The sequence below is a fragment of the Bos mutus genome, chromosome 7 (genome assembly GCF_027580195.1).
Source record: "Bos mutus isolate GX-2022 chromosome 7, NWIPB_WYAK_1.1, whole genome shotgun sequence".
Classification (NCBI taxonomy): domain Eukaryota; kingdom Metazoa; phylum Chordata; class Mammalia; order Artiodactyla; family Bovidae; genus Bos; species Bos mutus.
Window position 1 is genome coordinate 78,597,435 of NC_091623.1, and position 13,472 is coordinate 78,610,906.

Genomic DNA, 13,472 nt, shown 5'->3' on the forward strand with positions numbered 1-13,472 from the left:
TAGAGGATTTAAAAATCTGTATTGGTGGATTGATGTTGCTGTTAGTATTCTAGTTTCTTGGAAAATACCAGTGTTTTGAAGAAAAGATCTAACTCAGGGTAAAGTTTACGTTCTACAAAAGTCACACACTTTTTAAGTGTGCAAGCAAATGTTTTTTAGTAAATTTACTGAGTTGTACAAATATCCCTATAAATCAGTTTTTGAATATTTATAGCATTTCTGTGGAGAAGGCAATGGCATCCCACTCCGGTACTCTTGCCTGGAAAATCCAATGGACGGAGGAGCCTGGTAGGCTGCAGTCCATGGGGTCGCTAAGAGTCAGATACGACTGAGCGACTTCACTTTCACTTTTCACTTTCATGCATTGGAGAAGGAAATGGCAACCCACTCCAGTGTTCTTGCCTAGAGAATCCCAGGGACAGGAGAGCCTGGTGGGCTGCCGTCTATGGGGTCACACAGAGTCGGACACGACTGAAGTGACTTAGCAATAGCAGCAGTAGCAGCAGCATTTCTGTAAGATACATCATAGTTAGCCCCTGTTCCTATTCCTAGTCCCAGGCAACCACTTGTCTACTCTCTTATCTCTATAGATTTGCTCTTTCTGGACATTTTATATTAATGGAATTATACAATGCATGATCTTTTTGTCTTTGTTTTTTCATTTAATATAATGTTTCTGTGGATTACTAATATTGTGGCATGTAGCAATATCTTACTCATTTTGGCAGTGTACCCAGGATTACCCATGTCCCTGATGTCATATTTCTCATTTCCAGCGTGTTCCTCACTTTGAACATCCTACCTTGCACTCGGGGACTCCCACAACAAGCGTGCCCCATGTCCTGTGCATGCTGGGCACCTCATCTTTCTCTGCACCTGCCAGGAAAATCCCACATTCAGGGTGCCCCATGCCTAAAACACCCCTACTTTATAACTTTCTATGTCTTGAGAACCCTATATTCTGTGCACCTAGCACCTGGGCACCCGGGCCGCAGATATGGATGGCTCTGCTTACCTGTTCCCTGCTTTCCAACGCTTGCCCTCTTTTTGTTGTGCCCAGTGTCTTGGGCCCCCATGCTGACTGCCCTGTGTGCTGTACCCTAGTTTACCCCAGTGCTTGCTAAGCCTGTGACCTTTTCTTTTGTGTTCCTTTTATTAAGAGAACACCCATATTGCCACATTAAAATGAGGCAGGAATAACATTCTCTGAAGTCACCATAATATGAAGTACTCCTGGCCCCTTGAGTAGATTGTATCCAGCATTCTGTAGGCATTAGCCTCTGCTCCCAAAGAGTTTATGGTATAGTAAAATGATTCTTGTTGTTGTTCAGTCGCTAAGTCTTGTCTGACCCTTTGCCACCCCATGGACTGCAGCATGCCAGGCTTTGCTGTCCTTAACAATCTCCCAAAATTTGTGCAAATTCCTGTCCATTGAGTCAGTGATGCTGTCTAACTGTCTCATCCTCTGCAGTACGAAAAATAAAGTGATTACAACGTGTGAAGTATATTAAGACTAGGATAAAGTTTTATAGGGAAATTATAATAGATACTTGTTTCACTGTTAATTCAAAGAGAAATGGTATGGTACTTTGATATTTTGGTTATAAAACATGGCAAGAGCTATTTTTTTAAAGCAGGTACCCAGAATTCTATATCTTATCTTTTCTGTTGGGGTACATGCCATACATTTTAAAATGTTATATTGGCATACATTTAATGGTATATGGATAACTATTTTTTTGATGTTTCTAAAGTGAAACTCATCACAACTGTGATAGAAAGTACGTGTGAAATGCTTTTGAAATTCATGTTGTAGTACTGATTGGGTAAATATTCTATCTGGATATTCATCAAATATTCTGCATAATCCAGCGAGAAGTTGTTGTTTAGTCACTAAGTTGTGTGATTCTTCTGCAGCTCTATGGACTATAGCTCACCAGGCTTCTCTGTCCATGGGATTTCCCAGGCAAGAACACTGGAGTGGGTTGCCACTTACTTCTCTAGGGGATCTTCCCAACCCAGGGATCAAACCCATGTCTCTTGCTTTGGCAGGCAGATTCTTTACCGTTGAACTACCTGGGAACCCCCTTAAGAGAGATGCTACGTGGTGTTCTTTATGAACTTGCCTGATTTAGAATCTGTATTGTATTATTAGCTCTGTTGCTGTAGGACGCTGTGTGCTCTGCTGTGCCTAGTTGCTCAGTCATGTCTGACTCTCTGCGACCCCATGGACTGCGGCCTGGCAGGCTCCTCTGTCCCTGGGATTCTCCAGGCAAGCATGCTGGAGTGGGTGGGCATGCCCTCCTCCAGGGGGTCTTCCTGACCCAGGGATGAAACCCAGGTCTCCCGCATTGCAGGTGGATTCTTTACCATCTGAGTCACCAGGGAAGCTGCTATAGGACTAGTTTCAGTTTAATTTCCTTGAGATTAGGAGGGCTGTTTGTGGATAGAGCAACAAAGGTCTTCCTTCCTCCCAATTTTTGCATAAGATAAACCATAGCAAATCATTTTTACCCTCCTGGAGCTTAAATCATGGTGTTTTTTGTGAATTTCCTATTTCTCTTCCTTTGGGAATGCAGAGATGGTTATAATGAAAACATTGGGTTTCTCTCTAACTTTTTGTTTAATACTGAACTTGTGCCTCTTGTTTTAGCTGTGCGAACAGAGAAGAAACGCCTTAGGAAGCCAAGCAAGTGGCTTCTGGAATATACAGAAGAATATGATCAGATATTTGCTCCTAAGAAAAAACAAAAGAAGACACAGGAACAGGTGCACAAGGTATATTCCAACATTTCAACAATGTTTTATCAGTCCTTTTAGGATACTGCAATTTTGCCTTCAGTATCATGTTTCATCTTAACGGGACAATAGTTTCGTTAACTGGAATCTTGTTTTGTAGTTTTTTATTTCCAGTTTCTGGCATAGTATTTAGCATATACAGAAAAGGTATAAATGATTCTATATACTATGTGTATATAGTGTGTGTATGTATATTTTCCCCTTTTGCTTTTGAAATGATTTTAATGATTTAGAAGTATTACTGTGATAAAATATTTAGTAAAAAATAATACAAATAATATAAAAATAATAGCTTGATCCTGATTCTGTCAACAAATGTTACAGTATCTATTTGCTTTATTTTTCACTTGAATTGCTTGAAACTCAAAATATTTTAAAGTAAATAGGAGATATTTTGCAGAGAAGGCAATGGCACCCCACTCCAGTACTCTTGCCTGGAAAATCCCATGGACAGAGGAACCTGGTAGGCTGCAGTCCATGGGGTCACGAAGAGTCAGACACGACTGAGTGACTTCACTTTCTCTTTTCACTTTCATGCATTGGAGAAGGAAATGGCAACCCACTCCAGTGTTCTTGCCTAGAGAATCCCAGGGACGGGGGAGCCTGGTGGGCTGCCGTCTATGGGGTCACACAGAGTTGGACACGACTGAAGTGACTTAGCAGCAGTAGCAGCAGAAGAGATATTTTGACTCTGTTTCCCTAGGTAATATGCACCTCTAAAAATCTAATGACAAATCCTTATTCAGATTTCTCCAGTTATTTCCTAACCTTTATATTTAATTTATCTGAAACAAGATCCAGTCCAGGGCTACACTTTATATCTTACTGTTGTATTTCTTAAATCACTTTAAATCCGGGACAGTCCCTGCTTTGATGACCCTATGTAAGTGATGAGAGTGACATATTAAGAGTATCTGCCTTCTCAGTTTGCTTCTAGGTTCCCTGTTAAGTGGTGGTTTTAACTAATATTTTGATAGATTCAAGTTAAACATTTTGGCTAGATTACATCATAGCTGTTGCATGACATTGGAAAGTATTTAACCTCCACTAGCTCAAAATGGTGATTAACTGATGTCTGTGGTTTGAGTTATGCTTCACCTCTTTTGATCAAGCAACAGTACATGTATAATTAATTTGACTCCAACAGAATATCCTGTTTCCCATCAGCTATTTCCCTGATTTTTTAAATCAATTATAATTCCTTGTCTATATCAATAATTTCATTTGAGGTTATAAAATTGAAGACTTTCAGATTTTATTATTTCTTCTGCTTATATTATCTGGCAGTCTCATTTTATAGTATAGAAATGGGTATGTTTCTTTCCCATTAATGTATCAGTTCAACGTTAGAAGTTTATTATTAGCTGCTTTTATTGATGACACATTAGGGAATCTTTTGGAGAAGGAAATGGCCAACCCACTCCAGTATCTTTGCCAGGAGAATTACATGGACAGGAGCCTGGCGGGCTACAGTCCACGGGGTCTCAAAGAGTCGGACACGGCAGAGAAACTAACACTTTCAGTTTAGGGAATCTTTTTTGTCTTTTTTTAGATCATCACTATGGCCTTAATGAATTTTTATAGCTTTAGTGTTTCTCAGTCTCTGTGATGTTGTATGATGTGCTTTGGAAACGAACCAAGATCATTCTGTCGTCCCTGAGATCATTTTGTCGTTTTTGTTGTATCTGTCAATGACGTTTTTACCCTTTAAAATTATAGTGAAATATATATATATAACATAAAATTGATCATTTTAACCTTTTTTGCTCCCACTTTTTGCCTATTTTTGTTCTTGGCTGTGCTGGCTCTTCTTTGCTGCACGTGGGCTTTCTCTAGTTGTGGCACGTAGTGGGTGCACTTCGTTGTGGTGCACAGACTCCTCATGGTGGTAGCTTGTCTCGTGCAGCGTAGGCTCTAGGCGTGCCAGCCTCAGTAGTGCAGTGTGCGGCCTCGAAAACACAGGCTCAGTAGTGTTGTCAGCGGGCTCAGTTGCTCTGTGTCATGTGGAATCTTCCCAGACCTGGGATTGAACCTGTGTCTCCTGCACTGGCAGATTCTTATCCAACTGTGCCACCGGGGAAGTCCCTGACCATTTTTTAAGTGTAAAATTCTGTGGCATTAAGTATGCCATCATTGTCTTTGGAACTTTTTCATGTTCCCAAACTGAAACTCAGTACCTGTTAAAATGTTTCCACTTCCCCCTTCCTTTAACCCCTGGCAACCACCATTCTATTTTTTTGTCCTGTGAATTTTCCTATTTACAGAATTCACCTCATACAATATTTGTCCTTTTATGTCTGCTCATCTCAGTTAATGTTATGTCTTCAGGTTTCTCCCATTTGTAGCATGTGTCAGGATTTCATTCCTTTATAAGTGCATTATTCTTTTTAACCCTTAAACCACAACACTTTTGGCCTATGGATTGCCCGTTTATCTTTTGTTCTTAGGTAAGTTCCCGCTGTGAAGAGGAAAGCCTTTTAGCCCGATGTCGATCTAGTGCTCAGAACAAACAGGTGGATGAGAATTCTTTGATTTCAACCAAAGAAGAGCCTCCAGTTCTTGAAAGGGAGGCTCCATTTTTGGAAGGGCCCTTGGCTCAGTCAGAACTTGGAGGTGGACATGCTGAGTTGCCACAGCTGACCTTATCTGTACCTGTGGCTCCGGAAGTCTCTCCACGGCCTGCCCTTGAGTCTGAGGAATTGCTAGTTAAACCACCAGGTAAGATGGGGATGGGTCTCAGTATGTAAGTGGGTATACTTGGAGGACGCAGGAGATTTTAGTATAGTTTGATGGAAAGCCAGTAGTGTATCTGTGTACAACAAACTATCCATTTTGATCCTGGGAAATTCTAATAGTATTGGCTAATGGATACAGCTACTGATCATAAATTGGTGGTGTACTGTCAGGAAGACATATTAAAAAAAAAAAAAAACTAGGCACCTTATACTGTTACTGCTCTTCATAATTGTTGATCAGCCACAGTGTGAATCAGCACTCAGACTAGGATTCTGGGGAAGAGCACTGCATACTCGTTGAGTAAACACATAAAAATTATACTTCAGATACTGATTTTACCAATCTTTGTGTTACTTGGGAAGGTGTTTTTAATTTTATATTTTTTTTAATACTGACTATTGAGTATTGTAGTCAGCCAAGGAAAATTCTGCATGTAACTTTCTTAAATTCCCAAGAATTGCTTGTGATGTTATTCTTTAGAAAGGTGTCCAGTTGTGCAGAATCAAACAAGACAGAATCAAAAAGAATAATAAAGATGGTCAGCAGTACATTCCCCATTATGCGCCAAACTGTTATTTGGCTGTTTTATATAATTCTTAAGAGCAGTCCTATATAGTAAATAAGTGTCTCTACTTATTTAGGAACAGAACAAAAGTTCTACTTTTGGTCCATTTATGCCCAGAATTCTGGCTCTGTTGAATTCACTTCTCTTTTTTTTTTTTTTTTAACCACCAGTTGATTACTCTAAAGGCAGTTCTGCCCTTTCGATTTCTCCCTTAGTTCATTTGTGTATATACACACACATTGACATAAGAACAGCCTCACATTAGTTTGTGTCTATATTCAGAACTATTTTCTTATTTTGTTTTACATTAACTAGTATTTTAGAATAAATAAATTTTTACCCTGTCTCTTCCCAGAATATCATGAGAAAAACAAAAAAATAGGATGACTAATTTTTGCATGATATATAGGTTTTTTAAGAAATCAGCTTGTGCCCAGTTTCTAAATCATCTAATGAAAAGATACATGCATTTCAGGAAATTATGAAAGTAAGCGTCAGAGAAAACCAACTAAGAAACTTCTTGAATCCAATGATTTAGACCCTGGATTTATGCCCAAGAAAGGGGATCTTGGCCTTACTAAAAAGGTATGTTAATTTTAGTCAATTCTAAAATAGGGTTGCATCCAGGAAATAGGGGATTTTAAAAACAAATCTTTTAGTAATACCTATAACATCAATGCACATGTACATAGAAATTCTAGAATGTCAGAATATATATGGTTGATCTGAGTGATTCTACATTAAAAGACCATTTTGCATTTGCATGGACATATGTACCTGTTGGTTTTAGATTTTCTTTTCAAATGAAAATGAAAAAAGCCTTTACAATTGAGTAAAGTTTGCATTTGTTGTAATCTCTCTTCTGGGCTCAAAACCTCTTACCTGATTTCTACTTCACTTCTATCTCTACAAGCCACTGTAAGTTAATGCCATTGCATTCACTGTCTGCGTAATACCTCAGAGAAGACCCTGTTCAACTATATTCCAGGCAGAAACATTTCATCTTCAGTTTTGTGAACTTGGTTCCCATTAGCCAAGAAGGCATAATTCTATAGTAGTTAGAAATAGAAAATTATTTTCTAATTCTATAATGGATGATAACTGGATATTGATTTCTTAGGATATATCCTGTTCTTTTTGTATTTGAGGAAAAAGTATATGTTAAAGTTTCAGTTGTAGGATGCACAGATTTCCTGTTTTTAAATATATATATATATTTATTTGGTTGCATTTGGTCTTACAATAGTTATGGCACACAGGATCTTTCATTATGGTGGACAGACTCTCTAGTGTTTGCACTTGGGCTCAGTGCTTATGGCGTCCATTGCTCTGTGGCATGTAGGATCTTAGTTCTCTGACCAGAAATCGAACTTGCATCCCCTGCACTGCAAGGAGATTCTTAACCACTGGACCACCAGGGAAACCGCCAGATTTCCTGTTTTTAGACATTCTTTTTCCTTAAAGAAAAAATGTAAGATTGTAATCAAGTCATAAATAAATTGAGTTTCTGGAATTCTTTTCTTAGCCCTGGCAAACTTCTAATCTTTAATCCTATATTAAGTCCCCTTGTTTTTGTTAGTCACCCACCAGTAAATGTAAAGTTTATTTGTATTTTTATTAATATATTATTTTAAAAAGTCATTTTATGTACTTTAGTTTTTCTTCTCAAAGCAATCTTATGTGACATGGACTTTTCAGTTTTTCTTAGGTTCATCTCCTGCCCTCTGCATTTTCTCTGCAGTTTGTGCAACCTTCAGTGACAATATGTCTCCAACTCACTACCTCTTGTTGTTCCTTATACTCTAGTAAGGCTGAGAACATCTCCTGCAGTGCTTTCTCTCCTGACTTGTATTATTCAAATCATAGCCACTTTGCAAGATTGTTGGAAAAGGGCCAGGGAAACTGGGATTCAGTTGAGCATGGAAGTGACTTTTGCAGTCAGATGATAGATTTAATAGGTGAGTCATGGGAGGCCTGTTGTCTTACTGCTAGAAGTGCGGCACTGCAAATATCAAAAGCAAGTAAGAATTCAGGCGAGTTAAGTGAATGATCCCCTCCTCCCATTTTGTGCTAAGCTGCTTCAGTCATGTCCAACTCTGTGTGACCCTATGCAGTGCAGCCTACTAGGTTCCTCTGTCCATGGGATTCTCCAAGCAGGAATACTGGAGTGGGTTACCATTTCCTTCTCCAGGGGGTTGGTCTTCCCGACCCAGGGATTGAACCTGTGTCTCTTACATCTCCTGCCTTGACAGGCAGGTTCTTTACCACTGCTGCCATCTGGGAAGCTCTACGGAGCTATATTTGACATACCTAAGTTAATGATTTGAAGAAATAAGATGAAATTCGAATCCTCAGTTTTGAGGTTTTGAGACTGTGTTACTTAAAAAATAGTGTTAATTTGTTGTATAATAACTGTAAATGGAGACCTTTAAAATTGTATTTTAAAAAAGTTAATCTGTGTAACCTTGCTCTGTCCAAAGTAGGTTTCTAATCTGAAATTTAAGAGGATAAAAAGCATGATTTAGTTGGAACTTCCTTGGCTGTCCAGTGGTTAAAAGAGTCCTCACTTCTACTTCAGGGGGCAGAAAACACATGGTTTAGTTGATGTGTGTGTGTGTGTGCTCACTTGCTCAGTTGTGTCCTTCTCTTTGTGATCCTATGGACTGTAGCCTGCCAGGCTCTTCTGTTCATTGGATTTCCCAGGCAAGAATACTGGAGTGGGTTGCCATTTTCTACTCCAGGGGATCTTCCTGACCCAAGGATCAAACCAGTGTTCTTCTGCATTTCCTGGTGGATCCTTTTTCCACTGTTCCACCTTGGATGCTGATATAGTTAATACACTTAATTTTAATAAGCGAATGTGTCCCAGAACTCTTGAGATTTAATTTACACCAATAAAATGCACAGATCTTAATTGTTTGATGTCAGTTGATAGACAGTTGAATATACCATGTAAGTACCAGCCAAACTAAGTATGCTATATAAATCCACTACCCCCAGAAGTTCTCTTGTGCCCCCTTTCATTAATTATCCATTCTCGTCTCTTCGAGAGGCAAAACTTTCTAACTTCTGTTACCATAGGTTAGTTTTGCTTGTTCTTAAAGTTTTGGTTGCGCTGGGTCGTCATTGCTGCAGGTGGGCTTTCTCTGGTTGTGGTGTGCAGGCCTCCTGTGATGGCTTCTCTTGTTGCAGAATATGGGCTCTCTAATGCATGGACTTCCATAGTTGCAGATTACAGCCTCAGTAGTTGTCGCAAATGGGCCTCGTTGCCTCGTGGTCTGTGGAATCTTTCTGGAGTAGGGATCGAACTTGTGTCCCCTGTATTAGCAGGCAGATTCTTAACCCCCAGACCATCAGGGAAATCCAGTTTTGCTTGTTCTTAAATGTCATATATTTTGTTTTGTTTTTGTTAGCTGGCTACTTTTATTCAACACACTTATTTGAGATCCATCCACAAAGTTGCTATTTCAGTAGTTCATTTCCTTTTATTGCTGGGTAGTAGTTCAAGTACAGTTTGCTTGTCGTTTTTCCTGTTGAGGCACATTTGTGTTTTCATTTTGGGGCTATTAATCATAAGGCTGATATGAATATACTCAGAATCTTTTTGTATACACATATTTTCATTTTCCTTGGTGTTGTAAATACTTAGGGTTGGGAATGCTGGCCCATAAATGTTTTCCTTTTAAATAAAATGCCAAACACTTCTCCAAAGTGCTTGTGCAACTTCACATTCCCACCAGTGGTATATCAAAGTTCTGATTGCTCCACATCTTTAACAGCGTTTTGTTTACTGGTCTTTTTAAAGTTTAGCCATTGTAGTGGATATGAAATGATACCTAATTATGGTTTTAATTTGTATTCTCTAGTGACTAATGATTTTGAGCCCCTTATTATGTGCTTACTGTCCATAACAACTATTCAAGCACACATATTTTTGGTTGGGCTGTTCAGCTTTTTTATAGTTGCCTTTTTAGAAGTACTTTTTGTATTTGGAATATGAGTCTGTTGTCAGGTATATATACTGTAAATATTTTTTCCCAGTCTGATGGTTGCCTGTTCATTTTTAAGTTGTATCTTTCATGAAAAGGAATTTTTAAAGTTTTTTTTTATGATTTATATTTTGTGTTTATTTTAAGAAATCTTTGCTTACCACATCAACACAAAGATGTACTTGTTATGATTTCTTTAGGGATTTTATGATTTTGATTTTATGTGTAGATCTTCATTTTTTAAAAAAAAATAATTGATTAATGACTTTATTCAATAGATTTCTGTGAAGAGTGAAGAATAAGGGATAATACTTGTATTAATTTGGCTGCCATGACAAAGCAACACAGGCCAGGCGGCTTACACAACATTAATTTTTGCACAACTCTGGAGGCCAGAGTCTGGGATCAAGGTTTCAGCAGAATTCCTTTCTTCTAAGGTCTCTCTCCGTAGCTTGTAGACGTCCGTCTTCCTCCCTGTGGGCATCACGTGGTTTCCCCTTTGTGTGTCTATGTTCTAAGCTCTTCTTATGAGGACACTAGTCCTTTCCTGCTCAGTAGAGCAGCAAGGGTATGAACAGTGAGAAATGAAGGAGAGTCTGGGGGAGTGAAGTCCATTGTTACCGTAGGGTCCCAGGCTGACCCTCATGTAGGTTATTGGAACCAGGACCCAGGCACCCAGAGAGCTGGGAGGAGGGGGCCTGGAGCAACTCATTTCCTGTCACCGTGTTCCCCCACAGGTCCCTGCTGGGCAGCATCCACTTCTTGCCCCTGGTCTTCCTGAAGGTACCCCTGCTCCTGGGCATGCTTGGTGTTGTCCTCTGGGTCAACAGGCCTCTGAGGAGATCTGGGGGAAGTCCCAGGAAAATTGGTAGCCCCCATGCTCTTCAATGTCTTGTCCAGAGAGAAAGACCGATAAAAGTTGGAGGTTCCATTGCAGTAGGACTTCAGTCTTGCCCAGTTCCAAGGAAGGCAGAGCGGGTGCCGTCAATAATCGAAATGGGAAACAGTCTTTTTTTTCTTTTTCTTTTTTTAGTTTTATTTATTTATTTATTTACTTTACAATATTGCGTTGGTTTTGCCGTACATTGACATGAATCTGCCGGGACACGGTCTTTTTCAAATTCTTCTACCTGGGTTGAGCATGTCCTGCTCTGAGAGGCTAAGACAGTCATCTTTTTCTGATGTCATACACTCATTCCTTCACTCACTCATACTCATACACATGGTCTCAGGGGAAGGTTCGGGGATTCATCTCTATAGTTTGAATAAGAATGAAGGGGATCCTGGGACCTCCATTGACCAGCAACATGATGCCTGGAAGAAGAGTCCTTATCTGGGTCAGTGGTCACTTTAACTCAGACCCCAGGGTCCACTTTGATTCTCTCAGCCCCACACCAGTAAGTGTCTGCATTGTTTTGCCTGAGCTCCTGCAGGTGTATTGAGAAGCCGGAGCTAGTGTGTTGAATGAAAACTGCAGATTATAGAATGAAACAGTGCCATTTGCAGCAGCATGCTTGGACCTAGAGATGATGATACTAAGTGAAGTAAATAAGAGAAAGACAAATATCATATGATATCACTTATATGTGCAATCTAAAAAAAAATGATACAAATGAACATATAAAAAACAAACAGACGCAGAGACAAAGAAAATAAACTTATAGTTACCAAGGGGGAAAGGAGAGGGAGGGATAAATTAGGAGTTTGCGATTAACATATACACACTACCATATATAAAATAGATAGCCAACAAAGACCTACTGTATAGCACAGGGAACTCAACTCAATATTTTGTATTACTAATAACCTATAAGGGAAAAGATTCTGAAAAAAGTTATGTGTTGTATACAACTGAATCACTTTGCTATATACTTGAAATTAATACAACATTTGTAAATCAACTATACTTCAATTAAAATATTAATTAAAAAAAGAGGTTGAAAACCCCAAAATAAAAAAAGAATATGCAGACGATGACCTGTTGAATGAGGAGGTACAAGCCACTCACATCCAAAAATCCCACTTGGGAAGTGAAGCCCATGAGGTCATTTTGTTTGAAGCTGTTGTTGTTTAGTCCTTAAGTCATGTCCAGCTCTTTGCAACACCATGGACTGTAGCCCACCAGGCTCCTCTCTCGTCTTTGGATTTCCCAGGCAGGAATACTGGAGTGGGTTGCCATTTCTTTCTCCAGGGTAGATCTTCATTTTTTGAGATGGAGTTTTGAAGTGCATATCCAATTGTTTTAGTACCATTAGTTAAAAACCTCTATTGCTATCCAATTATTTTTCATATTTTTGGTTTCTTTAAGCATTAAATATAATTAATGACCCTGTCACTGTTGAATTTTTAGTTTTTTGGTAGGGAGATAGGAATCAGGTTTGGTGTTAGAACAAGTGAAAATTAGAATTGTTGGTGATGGTTAGACCCAGACTCTGGAGAAAAGTGACCTCTAAGTCAATTCTACTGTCTGACCTAGTCAACTTCACAGTTAAATTCCTGGCTACTCCAAACTGTATTTTGAAACCATCAGGTTGAAACCATGATTCAGCTCAATCTTGGGACTACGTCATGGCTTAACAGGCAGGCCACATCTTTCCTATAAATGGATCAGTCGGTGGCTCAGAGAAAGAGGTAGTCTATTGTGGTATTGGTACCTTAAGAGTGCACTGACTTAATACATATCCATACCAGGCTACACATAAAATAAATGGAATCTTTCATGTACTCTCTAAGGCACTTACAGAGTTCTGTGGTCTTTTTTATTACAAGCAGAGCAAATGGATTTTTATTCACATAGTGTGATTTGTGTGTATGTACCTTGTTATTTATATTTTAACTTAACAAAGTTGTTGATATCAGACATGAGAATATTTTCTGTATTGTTCTCTGACTATAGTTTTGGGAACATTCTGATTTTTTTTGTACCACAACTTTTGGGTTAGTGTTAAAAAACGAAGTATAAATCAATTATCAAAGTAATATAAATGGTAATTTTCTTTAAATTATGTAATCTCTTTTATGTGTTTCTCTATTGGTGTTTTATTCCTTTTAACTAGATACCTAACATTAGCTCTTTGATTTTATTTGACTTTATAAGACTGATTTGCACTGAACATGACGAAAGTTATATTCTTATAGTTTATTAATGTATATAAGAAGCGTTCAGAAATTCACAGCTGCATTTTATGTTGTTTTGACCTCAAACTCTGGGAACTTCATAGCAAGAATAACATCTGTTAAATTTGCTTTTGTGGCCACTAAATTTTTACAGTCATGATGAAGAACATTATTCTTGTAGGAGAAGACATTTTCTTGGAATAGAACTAATTGATACAGGCATTAGTAGTAGGGGAATAAAATGCATAGTAAATTATTCTTAATGT

General features: G+C 38.7%; 1 protein-coding gene across 6 annotated transcripts in view; it reads left to right on the top strand.

The window, feature by feature from the left end:
- NSD1 (nuclear receptor binding SET domain protein 1) overlaps positions 1-13,472 on the top strand; it is a 148,824-nt gene that overhangs the window by 88,327 nt on the left and 47,025 nt on the right. For all 6 annotated transcript variants that reach the window (XM_005904595.3, XM_070374134.1, XM_070374130.1 and 3 more), the window contains 3 exons: positions 2,654-2,778; positions 5,247-5,517; positions 6,576-6,685. In XM_005904595.3, coding sequence (XP_005904657.1) covers positions 2,654-2,778; positions 5,247-5,517; positions 6,576-6,685 — 506 coding nt within the window. The remainder of the gene's footprint in view (positions 1-2,653; positions 2,779-5,246; positions 5,518-6,575; positions 6,686-13,472) is intronic.